Source organism: Nematostella vectensis, chromosome 3 (assembly GCF_932526225.1).
Source record: "Nematostella vectensis chromosome 3, jaNemVect1.1, whole genome shotgun sequence".
Lineage (NCBI taxonomy): Eukaryota > Metazoa > Cnidaria > Anthozoa > Actiniaria > Edwardsiidae > Nematostella > Nematostella vectensis.
The window spans coordinates 4,572,833-4,588,126 of record NC_064036.1 but is presented as its reverse complement, the minus strand read 5'-3'; the positions used below and the strand labels follow the sequence as shown (position 1 = coordinate 4,588,126).

The window sequence follows — 15,294 nt, the reverse complement described above, 5'->3', positions numbered from 1 at the left end:
CAATAATATCTCTCGTTACACATTGCATGATGTCAGTTTGCGTTGATCAAGAAAAAAATATGTGTACCTGATGCTAATGAGAAATTGTAGGAATGATATTCTGCAATAAAGCAATTTTGTATTGTATTTAAATCGTAACAGACTAAAAAATGTTTACAGATCTTTCCTAAAGCCTACAACGTGAACTTTTTATTACAAGCCCTTTTATTGGCTGAATCAGAGATGGATATCGACCAATGTAAATCGGTGTAAGATTTTACTTTTTTTTACCAAGATGCTCTTCGGACTGGTAATTCGAGTTTGATACTAAAAATCGTGAGTCGAGGGATCGAAACTTTAGTGGAATATTGTTAAATGATTAGTTGATATTAGTGAATCTTGGCCTCAAGAAGACCACCGAGTAATTTCCTTTTGACTGGGTTTATTTAAGTTGACAATGGTGCGCGAAACTCGCCATCTTTGGGTTGGAAACCTTCCTGAAAACATCCGAGAAGAAGACATTGTGAAGCATTTTACCAGGTACGATAGACCCAACAGTCCTTTGTCATCATAGGGTTTATTCCAAGTTAAAAAGTACTGCTTCTCGACGTGTACTCTGGGAAATATTTTGGTGTGTTTAAAACAGATCCGTTGGATCTGTTTTAAACGAGTCTACGTGCAGGATATTTGGACGCCAATATCTACGCTCGTGGTAATCTTGATCCTAGACTTTTCTACTTCTTCATCCTAGACTCTTCTATTCGAACACCGCTTATTTTACAACCGCAATACCGCCGGTCATCTAAGCACCGATCAACACGCAGTATTATTGCTTACTCTTATTTGTGCGTTTAATGTGTTTTTGTGATCAAAGCCTTGTAAAATTGGTTTACCCCCAAAGGCAAGCAACGCAATAAAACCCCAGTTATAATAAGTATATAAGGATCCTGTTATACATATTAAAAATTAGAGAACAGTGTAAGGTTTCCATATAGATATTAAAGTCTACGCCATGTGTAAATATACTGGCTTTTTTCCCAATTTTTAGTAACTTCTTCTCTTCCCTTCTGTTTACAGTAGACCACCTGCCCTGCCAATTACCACAACTAATTCATTCATTTTGATTTCCTTTTTTGCTGCAGATATGGAAGGGTTGAGAGTGTAAAGATTTTGCCCAAAAGAAGTGCAGAGGGTGGCAGGGCATCTTTTGTGGATTTTGTGGATATCAGAAGTGCCACAAAAGCACATGAATCTCCTAACAGGATTGGGGATCGTGAGTTGAGGACCGATTACAATGAGCCATCGTCAACTGGCGTATCAAGGGTACATGAACCTGCCATACCTTCCCCTCCAAGGGGACGGAGGTATGACCGACGAACAGAGGGGTAAGTGAAAATTATTTGCAAACTTTGCAGGGCTTTGTTATTCTGAGTGAGATTGGGGAAACAGCATTTCACAGTAAACAAGGATAGCATGGTATAGATCATCATATTATGTCATGGATCAGTGGGAAAAAAAGCTCTTTGGTTTGCCTGGGTGTCAAACACAGTAATGTCCAAATCCAAGAACCAAGCTGCAAGATATCATGGCTTTTTGAAGGATGGCATGGTCTTGAAGGCAAATGGAAGTATGCAGCAGATTTATAAAATTATGGAAGTTATTGGCACTTGTCATCTCTTGTTACATATGGTAAAATGAAGATTTAAATGTCGTCGAGTTTATTGCAAGCTTCGAGAAGAGCTACAATGGTTCTTTATGGAATTTTGGAATAAAACCAAGAAAATTCGGGTAATTATGAAGCACACATGGCATGATGGCTGAAAAAGATGGAAACCCAAGTTTCACTCACTTACAGGGAGTTTGATTGAGCAAAGAAGGGTTAATTGTGCAATGCTGGACGAAGATCTGATTAAAGAATTCAACAACAGGGAGTATGTTACACAGTTTGTTTATAGGCATGTCATTGATACTCCTTAATAACAAAAACACATTTCTTACTCTCTGGTCTAACACTCATTTGAATTAGATGCATGCATTTCGCGTTCATTTTTTCTCAGTCCTTCCACAGTCCTCTGCATGGTATGCTGTGGTTTTGCACTGGTTTGTTCATGTTTTTACAATAGCACTCTCTGCTTGTCTTAAATTTAAATAATAGTTCACTAGGCAAGCTAAAGCTAATAATTTGTTACCCACCAAGACCAAGAATTGATTCAAACAAATTTTGCAAGCATATTTATCTCCATTGGTAGGGCAATATGCAAACGCTTTGAGCAAAAAATTGCTTTGAGCAAAAAAAATTGCTTTGAGCAAAAAATTGCTGGCCATAAAGGTCATGTCTTGGGTATTTTTGTAGTAGAATTAACTCATTATCCTGCTAGGTAGGGGGATTTGCACTCACATATCTTTTGAATTCAGATCTGTTTGATGATCTATCGACAAATGTGATCAATGGATTTGTCTTCAAATGAGGAAGGATATGTTCTGCTTCAATTATCCATCATGCTGTCATTGGAAAATTGATTTTTGCCCAAGCTGCCACTATTGTAACTTACAGGATCTACAAATGTCTGATAGACTTTCTGGATTGGAACCATTGGAAATCCAGTTGTGTCATGGAAAATGTGGAAGAGTTCCTTTAAACCTGCAAAGAAGAATGGCTATTTTTATGGAGTGCACTATAAAGTTGTTTTGACACCCAGTTATGCTACCTTTTGGATCTCAGAAAATGGGGGAATGTTTCATCATTGTGTCATCATTATGCACCAAGAATCAGTGATTACCAAGTGCCTTGGAGCTGTGTTTTCTGGATATGTGTAGATTTGTGTAGTACAGGGATAATTTAAGTGTGAAGGGCTCAAGATTCTATTATGTTTCGGGATATGTTCTCTCCCTGCCATGTTATTGTGTTGTCATCCATTAGTGGATTTTGGATCCAAAGGGATAAATTACTTAGGGATGAAATTTCGTTGCAAGTTGAGCAGTGGAGAGAGGTTTAGGGCTCATCCAGGGGTTAGTGTGTGTAGACAAGTAGAGGTGAGTAGAAAGTTATTTGACTATTGATATACTGTACTAATGCCATTTTCCAGCAGCTGAACACAACAAGACTAGTGCAACATTAACAAATATTAATCTGATATTCCAGCCATTAATTGTATTTTTATTAACCTCTTATTCTACTTGCAGCATTTCTCATCTTCACTTCAAGACTCAAATTCGTTAATCTGACTTTTGACATTTTCTTGTTTAGAGCTCCTGAAGGGAGGTACAATGAACGACGCCCACATTACAACTATGATGGCGGTTACAGCGATGACGATGGCGGGCCTAACAGTAGGGTTGATCGAGGTAGCACAAGATACTCTGCCCAAAGGGGACCCGGGTATAACAGAGATCGTGATGTTAGCCATAAACGACCCTTGCCAAAACCAGGTGTGTCTCCACAGCTAGCTGATACAGCTGGGATGATTATTTCTTTGTGATAGTATCAGACATTTGAAAAAAAAACCTTGCACACAACCACTGTGAAGAGAAAAAAAAAACTGTTCAAACACTAATATTGTGAGACCAAAATTCATATTCCTGAAATTTTGGCTTTTTTCAATGAATTTTTTAATTGATTATCCTTGCTCTTTTTTGATTGCCGGGTCAGAAGTTACAAATTTCCATGATATGTACTTAACAAAAAGTTGCTTTTAAATTTTAAAAGTTGCATCTGATATGTTGTTTATTATAACGTGCTAAGTACTTAAACTAATTATCCAACTTTATTTGATGGTAAATGAGCTGATTTGAAACATTTTTCTTTCATCCCTATCAGACTCGTATAATGAAAAAGTACAGAGCCCTGATAGGAGCAGTGAGGGTGGCAGTGACAGCAGCCATAGCCAATCAGACAGCTCGAGTAGCAGCTCTAGCAGCGACGGCGAGAGTGGTAGTGACAGTGACAGCTCAACAACATCAAAGACCACAAAGACAACCTCTGCCTTGTGTGTGCAGAATTTGTCCACAAGATCTAGTGGTGGGTAGTCACAGGCCTTAAAGCTGCATTGTCCCCAGTTTACTTCCGGTCGATTACGTAACAATCTCCTATAATTTTTAACGGAAAACGCGAAAAATATTTCAAAATATTTCAAGCATTGTGTCTATTGGAAGATTCTTTGAGGATCTGATTGGTAATTTAGAGTGCATGGCCTGTTAAATATCTCGGATTCTAATAGATTCTTTTGTCTTTCAACGGTTGAGGTTTCTGCCGGACCTCCGGAAGTAAACTGGTGACAATGCGGCTTTAAAGAGGCACTTGTATGGGAAAATAATGATTGGGGTGCTTTTTAGGGAAGATCAAATACAGTCAAAATCTTGCATAATAACTAAAATAGCTATCTAGGTTTATTAAGTGTTCTTTGATCTTTTAGATACTGTAGATACTATATTCTGCTTTTAGCATCTCACATCAAGATGATTAATTCAAACCTTGAAATTGCACAGAGGAAACCACTAGATCCTCTTCTTATATAATCTATTTTACAGTATATGAAATTACTCAATTTTTATCATACTCAGGTGAAGTGAAAAGAAAGGTTTTACTTGATTTTACACTCTTTCATATTTTCACTAGGATGCAAAAATAAAATTACACACAGTTGTAGATTAAGATATTATGGTGATGCAGAGCTTTCTAACAGTGAATGTCCTTAATCTAGATGGAAGCATAAGAGAGGGTTTATACCATGAATTTAAAAAGCATGGAGAGGTGACCCGCATATACATACATGGCACTGGTGGGAGCCGCTCTGCAATTATCTATTTTAGAAGGTAAAACGTTATTCACTTTTTAATATCAGTTACATGCATTTAGTGATGATATGATGCATATTTTTTGAAGGCCTGAGGAAGCTGAACGTGCGTTAGAAGTTTGTCAAGGGAAAATGTTTCTTGGTGCTGAAATGCAGATACAACACTGGCATGGTAATTCATATGCATTAACATAGTGCAATTATTTAGGCTTTCTTCATGATTTTCTTGTTGTCTGCTATGTTAGAATTTACTCAACCCATTCTGTCTGCACATCTTCTAAAATGGAGGAAATTGCAGTCAACCCATTTTGATTTCCCATGTGAAATACAAACCATCAGCGATGAGAATAACAGCTTTTCAGTTATGCTAAGATGCGCTGCTGATGACTAAGAGGTTCAAAGTGATTATCACCTTCAAGTTCAGCATCAATCTTATCACGTTCAAGCATTTCACATCCTTTATTTTGATACTTCTGTTTCTTATTTGGTTGTTCCTCATTTCCTTGCTATTTCAAACTTTTTTTCTGGAAAATGAGCTAAAAAAATTGGGTTGCATATTATATGTGCATGTTTTTTAATTTTTAATGAAAAAGGCCTTCAAAATTGGGGTGTGGATAATACGCGGGTGTGCATTATACATGGGTAAATATGGTAACTATCCCAAATTTAGGTTCACATCATGCAACAATTATGATTATTGACTCAAATACTTTGACTCTGTTATTTCTTTTGCATATTGCTGGTTTCCTGAGTAGTTATTTAGTTCCATGTTTCACTTTGTTCAGATGAGAAGTTTGAAGGAAGTGATTTCCCACCTCGACATCGCGGTGGTGGGAGCATTTCTAATTACTCCGAAGATGAGTTTGACCCTGGATGCACAAGAACTCTATTTGTTGGTAACATTGAGAAGACAACTACATATGGGGACTTGAAGGAGGCTTTTGAGCGATATGGGGAAGTTATAGTAAGTGTAGTTGCGAGATATATGGGGGGTATGACAAAAGTGAACAATCATAGATTCTATATGGGCCATGACACCCCAAAAATGGCCAAGACAAGAATGATAAAAGTAGTCAAATATACAATTTCTAATTACTCTTTCAAGGGTTTTTCTAGAAATTTGCAACATCACTTTTTTAAATATTCAAATCAGTATTACATAATTCCATGAAGAAATTGTTGAAAGCACAACATCATGATTTCAATCCATAGCTCATATATTATAAAGTCCCAAAAATATGTTATTTGGAATTTTTTTATTTCATTTCTAGTAATGGCTCCTACTTCAGATTTAATCTTTAGTTTTTGTGAATTGGCTTAGAATCCAATACCCAGATCATAAAGATGTCATGCATAGAATCCAATGCCCAGTTCATAAAGATGTCATGCAATTTATCTTTGCATTGACATTGTTTGTTTTCCACAGGATGTAGATATCAAGAAACAACCAGGCAACAACCCCTATGCATTTGTGCAGTTTGCTGAACTAAGTAGTGCTATTCAGGCCCGACGAAAGATGGACAGGGAATATGTAGGCCGTAACAGAGTCAAGGTATGCTTACAAAAAACCAGTGATATAAGATTGTCCTGCCTGAAATATTCAGGCTCATCCCATTGTTTCTCAAGAATACATGTTGTTTGGGAAGAACACTTTATAGCTTGATGATCTACATTACTTTAGGTTCAAATTTATACGAAGGGGCACACACCACAAACAGCTATCTCCTAAACCTTGCTTAATGCTGTATGTTCTGAATGTTTTATTACACTTAACATGTAATGTTAACATTGTGGGGCCCTGCTGGACATTATCTGTAAAACATACGTTTGGCATTTTTGGAATCATGTATTGAAATTCAGACATATTTGTGTATAAGCTATTATTGTAGTTATTGTAAACATATACTACGTTTCTATTCCCTTAGGTCGGCTTTGGCAAAGTGAATCCAATTAACACCATCTGGGTGGGAGGTGTCACCAACAGCCTTAGCGAACAGCAAGTTGAGCGGCACTTTGGCCGCTATGGGCGAGTCACCAAAGTGGTGATCAACCGTGTTACCAATCAAGCTTTGGTCAGTTTCGACAGCGTTGACTCTGCCACCATCGCTCATGCACAGATGAAGGGGAGGACCATGTTCTCGCGAAGAGTGAGGGTACGTCACATATTGTACTGTATTTGTTAATACCTGATAATCTCCTGCAACTGTAACATTTTTTCATTTTCATGTAATGTCAATGTAACACTGAAAGACCATAAAGTGAGAAAAAGTTACTATTGTGGGTGATGACTAGATCTGGATGCAGCTGTACATAAAGTATGCGCTTAAAGCCGCATTGTCACCAGTTTACTTCCGGTCGATTACATAATAATATCCGATGATTTTTAACGGAAAACGCGAAAAATATTTCAAAATATTGAAAGCAGTGTGTTTATTGGAAGTTTCTTTGAGAATGCGATTGATAATTTAGAGCGGATGGCATGTTTAATATCTCGGATTTTAATAGATTCTTTTGTCTTTTAACGGTTGAGGTTTCCGTCGCACCTCCGGAAGTAAACTGGTGACAATGCGGCTTTAATGGAGGTAGCATTGTATTTGAAGTCTAATGTTGTATAAATGGGATAAAATGGAATATTCATCTAAAGAAATATACAAAAATAAGGGTCTATATCTAAAAACTAAAGATCCAGCTAAGCCAGCATTTGCCTTTGTCAACAGGTTGAGTTCGTGAGCCGTGAGAGCAGGCAGTTGTTCTATGATACTCTACAGCGCATGGGCCACAGCGAGGGTGGCGGAGGAGGCAGACGGTATGACTACCCACCCCCTGACCGTCCACGTGGACACAGCAGCGGGTACTACGATAACAGGCGTGGCAACAGCCGAGGGATGCGTGGGGGTCCGCGCAGGGGGCAGGGGTACCGGCCATGGCACTCACGCATGGAATACAATGACAACTACTCCAATAACGGCCTTTACCCTCACGAGTCTAACCCACGACACAGGGACAACTACGAGGGTGGGCCTGGGCACGAGTACGAGAGCGACGACTTTGACCAACAGCTGAAGGAGTACAACTACCGAAGGCAAAGAGAACGGGAGCGGGAACGGGAAAGGGAGGGTCGGCACATGGACCGCGGACCGAGGGATCGACATGAAGGTGATTATACCGAGGGTGACAGGTATTATCCTGAAGGAGGAAGCCGCTGGTCGCAAGGGGATCGCGATCGAGACCGAGGGCCAGATCGGGAGAGTAGTGTGGGCTCGTACGATGACGAGCGAGAGCCACGTGATCACAAGCCATCACAGCACCAGGACTACCCAGAAAAGCCTGAACACAGCATTCCAAAGGCCGAGAATCGTGAAAGGATGCCATCTGTGGAAAATAAATCTGAGTTGGCGGAAGAGAGAAAAGGTAAAAAGAAGAAAGAGAAAAAGAGCAAGAGGCCACTGCAGCCAGGGGAGGGTGGCTCTCGAGGGAGCGACACGGAGGAAGAGGTGGTGGCCAAGCGGCGGAAGAAGGTCAAGGAAGAGGAAAGAGTCACACAACCCGACAAGACTTCAGAGTTGACGGAGAGCACTAAGAGACCAGCAGCAGACGCGCCACCACCCACTCCGGAACCTTCTCTGCCCACGGAGAAAAAGAAGAAAGAAAAAAGAGAAAAGAAAGAAAGGAAGAGGGAGAAGAAGACACGGCGAGCTCGAACGCCAGTCGAGGAACCTGAAAACTTTGAAAAAGACGTCCCTCTTCCTCGTGTGCATGAGGAGCAAGATCAAGTAGAGAAAGAGCACAGGTGGACACCGGACGGGACGCAAGAACCATACGAAAAGCATAGAAGACCGAGCTTTGATGATAATGAAGAGGAATGTGAAAATGGCGAGGATAAAGCCCGTAAAGTGGAAGTGGAGAAGAGGTTATCGCGTGAGGAGAGAGATCCATCTAGATCGCCCTGGGCGTCGCACCGGGAGGAGAGAAAACGCAGACACACCCCACATGAGGATTCACCACCACCGCCTCCCCCGCCACCCCCACCACCAGAAGAACCATCAAACAAAAGCAGGGTGATTGACAGGACTACTGTTCCTATGTCACGCCCACCGTATGACGTTGTGGGTCCTTCACCAGTGAGGGGAGACACGCCCTACGACACATCCCCGCTCAGCCGTGCACCCCTAGGTACCTCGCCCATAATCAATACGAAGCCAGCTGTCCTCCCAGGGTTACCTGGCACCCCACCCATTACCTCGCCTTCATCCTTGCCCCCGCCACCGCCTCTGCAGGGGTACAACCCTCCTCCTCCTACCCAGCAGTCCAATGACGACACCCTACTGGAGCTACTGTGCCGTTATCCTGTAGTGTGGCAAGGTCTGGTGGCGCTGAAGAATGACACGGCCGCCGTCCAGATGCACTATTTGTCCGGGAACTCGCGGCTGGCGGAGGCCTCCCTCCCTCAAGCGCCAGCAGCCCAAGCAATGGCGACGGTACCGCCGCCGCTACGCATCGCGCAAAGGATGAAGCTGGAGCAGTCTCAGTTAGAGGGGGTGGTCAGGAGAATGCAGGTAAGAGGGAGAAATGGGTGACTACCCCGGGGGCGCGCCTCCGCGCATCGTGTTTGCGGCTTTGAACAGGATGTTGCTACAAATGTGAAGTCTCTTTACAATGTCTGCATTTCGAGCAATCGAACGTGTTTTCATTGTTAGCCAATAAAAAAAACTATATTTTGTACTTCTACTTACAACGATTGGATGCACTCTTTGTGCTCATAGTGCTAGTGTCTGCACTGCAACACTCTCGCTGGGTGAACTATTGTGCTGTAGTACCCCCTTAGAGAGCCTAAGAAGATGAAGCTCATAACATTTTTCTGTTTCAGTGCGAAGCAGATCATTGCCTCCTGCTTGCTCTTCCGTGTGGGAGGGATCCGCTAGACGTGCATGCGCAGACACGCGCGCTCAAGAACGGCTTCATCAACTACCTTCAGCAGAAACAAGCCGCTGGAATTATCAACGTCGCTCGGCCTGGGAGTGTACAGGTGAGCACCCAGAAGTCGCGTTTGTCCGAGTCGAGTGTTACTTGTGAGGTGTCATCCTCGGGAACTAAGAGCGTCGATGCCCCCCCCCCCCCCCCCCCCATCCTCCGCCTCGTTAGGCTGACCTCGACGCCCCGAGGATGGTGACGTTGATGCCGATCAGATAACACGTTTCTTACTTCCTTGGCCTTTTTCACAAAACTGTCAAGGTGGCCACTGTAGTGAGCGTCACACTGTTCATAGAGTACTGGCACCGCTACAGTGTGATTTGAGCTTTGTTTTAGACATCTCGCACAGAATTCGTTATTTTGTTATCCACTCCATATTTTGTATATTTTTGATCGAATCCAGAACTCGGTATTTCGCCATTAGTATGAACATCATTGTCACTCGTTATCACCAACTCACTTAATCTTTTGTCTTTTTTAGCCAAGCTATGTGCTCCATATCTTTCCGCCGTGTGACTTTGCGCAGGAACACCTCGCCCGCGTATCACCTGACCTACTCGACAGTGCCGCGGACAGTGGCCATCTCATGGTTGTAGTCGCGTCCGTCTAAACCGCGGTGATTCGGTGTATCGTGTCCGACTGGATCCTAGGGCATTAATGTGTATCGCATCCATCAAACTGAACTTTGGACATCAGCATGTGTTGCGTCCAACTAAAACCACGGTCACCAGCACATATCTTGTCCAACTAAAACCGCGGTCAGCCGGCATGTTTTACGTCCAACTGAACTCCGGTCATGAGTACATGTCGCGTATCAACTGGTATTCATCTGGTATCAGTATCTATCGAGTTTAACTGAACCGCAGGCATTAGAGACTTCGTCTACCCAAACTGCACAGTTAGTGTGTCAAGTGTATATGCGCTAAGCAATCACGATTCACCATGAACATGTGACGAGGGCATGATTTCCGGCGTAGCGTACCTAGTCTGGTGCTACAGATCCCAAGTCACACATTCAGTAGATAGAATATTCTAGAATTTTATAGATTTACATGAGTAACATGGAGACGAAGAACATTTTAATTAATTACGCACCCAGTGCGTTTGTACAACCGTGATGATAAGATGAAATATATTAATTACAGAAAGGATAAATTCGGCGCTGTAACAAATGTAATGTTCGTGTGAATAAAATCTTAGACTGAGAACGTGGTGCCTGACTGTGTAAGAATGGACGAGTTTATACAAGGGAACTTTGGAACTTCTTCAAAAAGGTTATGGTGCACTGTCCAGGAGAGATGTTTCACCACAGGCTTACCATCCTCCCGTTGTTATCATCAGAATTATTTCCCATAAATAATTACAAAATAAAGGTCGAATGAAATCTCATAAAGTTGTCTTTGATGTCAATACATCACAAAAAGACAAAATCCAAAAGACATAATATTGACATCAAAGACAACTTTATGAGATTTCATTCGACCTTTTGTAATTATTTACGGGAAATAATTCTGATGATAACAACGGGGTGATGGTAAGCCTGTGGTTTCAGGCAGTACCGGCTCTCTAATCGGGTTCACCAAGTGACCACATAAGGCACTGTCTAATGGCGTAGCCCAAAATTTGATCGATCCACAAACTGGATAAATCCAAATAAGGTACTTTTATTTTTTTTAGATATTTAATTCCATGAGTTCTATGGATAAAAGTTGTAACATACACAACAACTGGTCACAGTTGATTTCACAAATCACAAACACTTTTCCATGTTAGTTCTGGAGCTCCTCACCAAGCAAACAATATGTGCAAGGTTTTGTGAGATAACCTTCTAGCAGCAACGCCTATTGTGATCGAGGGAAGTTTGTGGAGCCGGGGTTTTTCTCTAAGACTATTAAGAAATGACCAGAACCGGCGGGCTGTGCCCATTGCAAGGAAGTTTGCATGTGAATCAGTGACTCATTGATAAATGATATAACTAGAAAGATTACAGGCAAGCTGTAGAAAAACTAGATGGTAGGCGTGGTGTAGACGAGGTATAAATCAACACGAGTTTAAAAGGTATACGCCTCTGAAACTGAGTAGTTGCGCTGACGTTTCAGGCGTAGCCCTTCGTCGGAGCAAAAAAAAAAACTTTCATTGATAGTTTAATGATAATAACAATATAGTTTATTGAAGCTAAAGTTGAATTACAGTTTCGAGCCAGCATTTTTAACTGTACAGAACTCTTAAAAACCTATTGCCCTTTCTACTTCGGTATCTGCGTGTTTGATGCCAGACCTAAGGGTATATCCGTGGCCAATCGTCCGAGTGAGAGATTTTTCAATTTGACCTAGGATGTAGTTTCGCTAAAGCATACTCTATAGGTTATCACAACTAGGTAAATTTCGCTGACTTGCGCTGCACGCCACAATAAGATACCTGCTATCAATTATCTGGGGTTTTTTCTCTAAGCAAACTCACCTAATTTGTTATTCTTTACGGAAGACTGTACGCCATTTCGACTGCTTATAGTCCACTTATTGCTTAATATGAATCTTTTGTCCTCATCTTTCGCCAACACCAAAACATTTTGTATGAAGAAAAAAATGCCGATTCTAGTTCCCGTGCAGTTCCTCTAAAATCACACTCCAAAATAAAGACTTGCAGCACCTGGACTGCTGTCTGCCACTACTTGCAATTATATCCGTAAAACCGCCCAATAAACTCCATTGAAGAGCACAAATGCAGACAAGAACCCAATCCTAGCATAAACCTCCACTTTGAGAGGTTGCGAGTCCTTGTCCGCGGTTGGTTTGGTGGGGGTGCTACTATTCTTATGGTTGGTGTTTGACGCATGGCTGTCATGGCGCAAGGGCCAGCACCTAAAGGAAAATCTGTATGGCGGGATAGAGTCGTTTTGATGGACAGGCTTGCGGAGTTTCTTACTCTGAAATGACAAGTGTGAAAATATTTTGTACCAGGAAGGCTGGTATGGTTGGGGAAGTGCATTGCTGTAACACCTATAATAGGGGCCACCTCAAACTGACAACAGCCCTCTCCCTATCCTTGTAGCCGAGTAGTGGGTTGTTCTTACTTATTGGTGGCCCTTGTGACAACAAGGAAAGGGTTGTTGTTACTAAGGATGACCCTTGTGGCTACAAGGAGAGGGTTGTTGTTACTTATGGGTGGCCCTTGTGACTACAAGGAGAGGGTTGTTGTTACTAAGGTTGACCCTTGTGACTACAAGGAGAGGGTTGTTGTTACTAAGGATGACCCTAGTGACTACAAGGAGAGGGTTGTTGTTACTAAGGTTGACCCTTGTGACTACAAGGAGAGGTTTGTTGTCACTTATGGGTGGCCCTTGTGACTACAAGGAAAGGGTTGCTGTTACTTATTGGTGGCCCTTGTGACTACAAGGAGAGGGTTGTTGTTCCTTTGGGGTGACCCTTGTGGCTACAAGGAGATGGTTGTTGTTACTTTAGGGTGGCCCTTGTGACTACAAGGAGAGGGTTTTAGTTACTTTGGGATGGCCTTTGTGGCTAAAAGGAGATGGTTGTTGTTTCTTTAGGAGGGCCTGTGAATACAAGGAGAGCGTTGTTGTTTCTTTAGTATGGCCCTTGTGACTACAATGATAGGGTTGTTGTTACTTTAGTACGGCCCTTGTTACCTTTGGGTGGCCCTTGTTCATGATCACTATATACTCAAGTAGCGTCCCAAGCACGAAGGTGAATGACGTCATCAGGTAGATATCCATCGACTTGACGTAGGAGACGCGGGGCATACTTGAGTTCACGTTGCCCCAGATAGTCGCTATAGTGAGAAGTGTTGCAATACATAGGCTTAGCGTGCTGGCATAGCCTTGCGGTCCACCCAGAGTGACATCCACGCCGCGAACACGATGGCCATGCAAGGGATGTAGATCTGAATCAGATAGAAGCCAACTCGACGCTGGAATGTGAAGTAGGCCTTTAAGACAGAGTATTCACCTAATGACATGATCAGAAATGAGAATTTAGAGATGTTTTACTGACTTTCTATATAACATAAAATTAGATACCCCCCAGCCGCATCACAAAATTAAATGTAACTTACCCTGCGATCGTGTAAGATCATATGAAACTCACCCTGCGATCGTGTGCAATCCTATTAAAACCAGTTTGAGATATGACTTGCGATCGTAAATCAAATTAACTGCGAGCTTGTGTGATTGCATGGAAACCAGCCTTGAATCTCGCTGGTGATTTTTAATTTCCAGTTCTCAGGCATGTGAAACCGTTTTTAACTTTCCAAAAGATTCTGGCAAATATGTTATTTCGGTTGTTAAATTCGTAGTCAACACCCCCTTCATTGCATACGAGTTATCAATTTAAGAATAAGCTTGTTTCGCTGATTTGCTCTCCATTTACCTGCAACGTAGATTTCGTTTCTGAGGGATGTTGTGATCCTGGTCATGTAAAACTGAGACATCTCGCCATCCAGAACCTTGATGCCAGGAGAGTTTTTCCAGCGATATAACAAGTGTCGCACCGGGTATGCATCTGCGAATATATAGTACACCATGGTAGCGATATAATAAATGTTGTCGCACTATAAATCTGCGTAATATATCTTACATCATGGCTAATAAGATGTTCCACCGTCACATTATAATAAATAAACAGGATATGGCATAGATATGGACTATCAAAGCTGTAAATTTTCAAAATTTGTAGTTTTGTTTAATCCCAAAGGTTTGCCTTCTCGGGGAAATGTGGAGGGAGGTTATATGGATCCCTTTACTGGGAGGTTATGGATCCCTTAACTGGGAGGTCTTGGATTCCTTAACTGACTTTATCTAAGCCAGCATATAAAATACTGGATTAATTCTCCAATTATATGTGCTATTTTTTGGGAGGGGGTATTTGTTTATGACGCTGGATATCCCATAAGGAGAGAGTTCACGAGAATTGCCTTAGACTATCACTTGTGAGCATGTGAGCACCAAAGAGATACATCTGGTATCCCATAATGCACAGTAATTAGCATATTACCGTTCTTCAGCAACCAAATTTCACTTCTGGGCATACCCCTTGATTCTAAGATCCACGCAGATGTGTGTATAGTGTCTAAGCACTTACAGCTAATAATGCTAAGGTTACAGGTCTGTTCATCCACGGGATATCGTTGCAGATTCATGTTGCACCGCGCTATCAGCGAGGCCCTGTCGACAAACATGCAAAGACAGTAAGTATGTGAGAGTGTCAGACCCCTACCCGGGGGGGGGGGGTGTGTGCCCCCAGTTTACCTAGTGCCAAGAACACGCGTCCCCCCTGTTTGTGTTTACCCTTCTTGTTTACCTAGTACCTCAGAACACGCGTACCCCTGTTCGTATTTACCCTTCTTGTTTACCTAGTACCCAAAAACACGCGTCCCCCCTGTTCGTGTTTACCCTTCTTGTTTACCTAGTACCCAAGAACACGCGTCCCCCCTGTTCGGGTTTACCCTTCGTGTTTACCTAGTACCTCAGAAAACGCGTCCCCCCTGTTCGTGTTTACCCTTCTTGTTTACCTAGTACCCAAGAACACGCGTCCCC

At 42.2% G+C, this 15,294-nt stretch overlaps 2 protein-coding genes across 2 annotated transcripts; one reads left to right on the top strand and one right to left on the bottom strand.

Annotated features, from left to right (window-relative positions):
* Positions 1 to 270: 270 nt before the first annotated feature.
* LOC5512592 (msx2-interacting protein) lies at positions 271 to 10,951 on the top strand. Its single transcript, XM_032382060.2, has 12 exons — positions 271 to 519; positions 1,122 to 1,364; positions 3,227 to 3,408; positions 3,797 to 3,997; positions 4,680 to 4,791; positions 4,862 to 4,944; positions 5,558 to 5,736; positions 6,199 to 6,324; positions 6,698 to 6,925; positions 7,490 to 9,328; positions 9,640 to 9,798; positions 10,225 to 10,951. Exons 1-12 carry the CDS (start codon positions 437 to 439, stop codon positions 10,351 to 10,353), a joined length of 3,564 nt encoding a protein of 1,187 aa, XP_032237951.2. The 5' UTR covers positions 271 to 436; the 3' UTR covers positions 10,354 to 10,951.
* A 1,469-nt stretch (positions 10,952 to 12,420) lies between these two features.
* Positions 12,421 to 14,282, bottom strand: LOC5512590 (gamma-aminobutyric acid receptor subunit rho-1-like). Its single transcript, XM_048725464.1, has 3 exons — positions 14,129 to 14,282; positions 13,390 to 13,670; positions 12,421 to 12,669 (listed from the first exon to the last, which is right to left on the bottom strand). The coding sequence occupies exons 1-3, from the start codon at positions 14,280 to 14,282 to the stop codon at positions 12,421 to 12,423; spliced, it is 684 nt and encodes a 227-aa protein (XP_048581421.1).
* Positions 14,283 to 15,294: the final 1,012 nt, after the last annotated feature.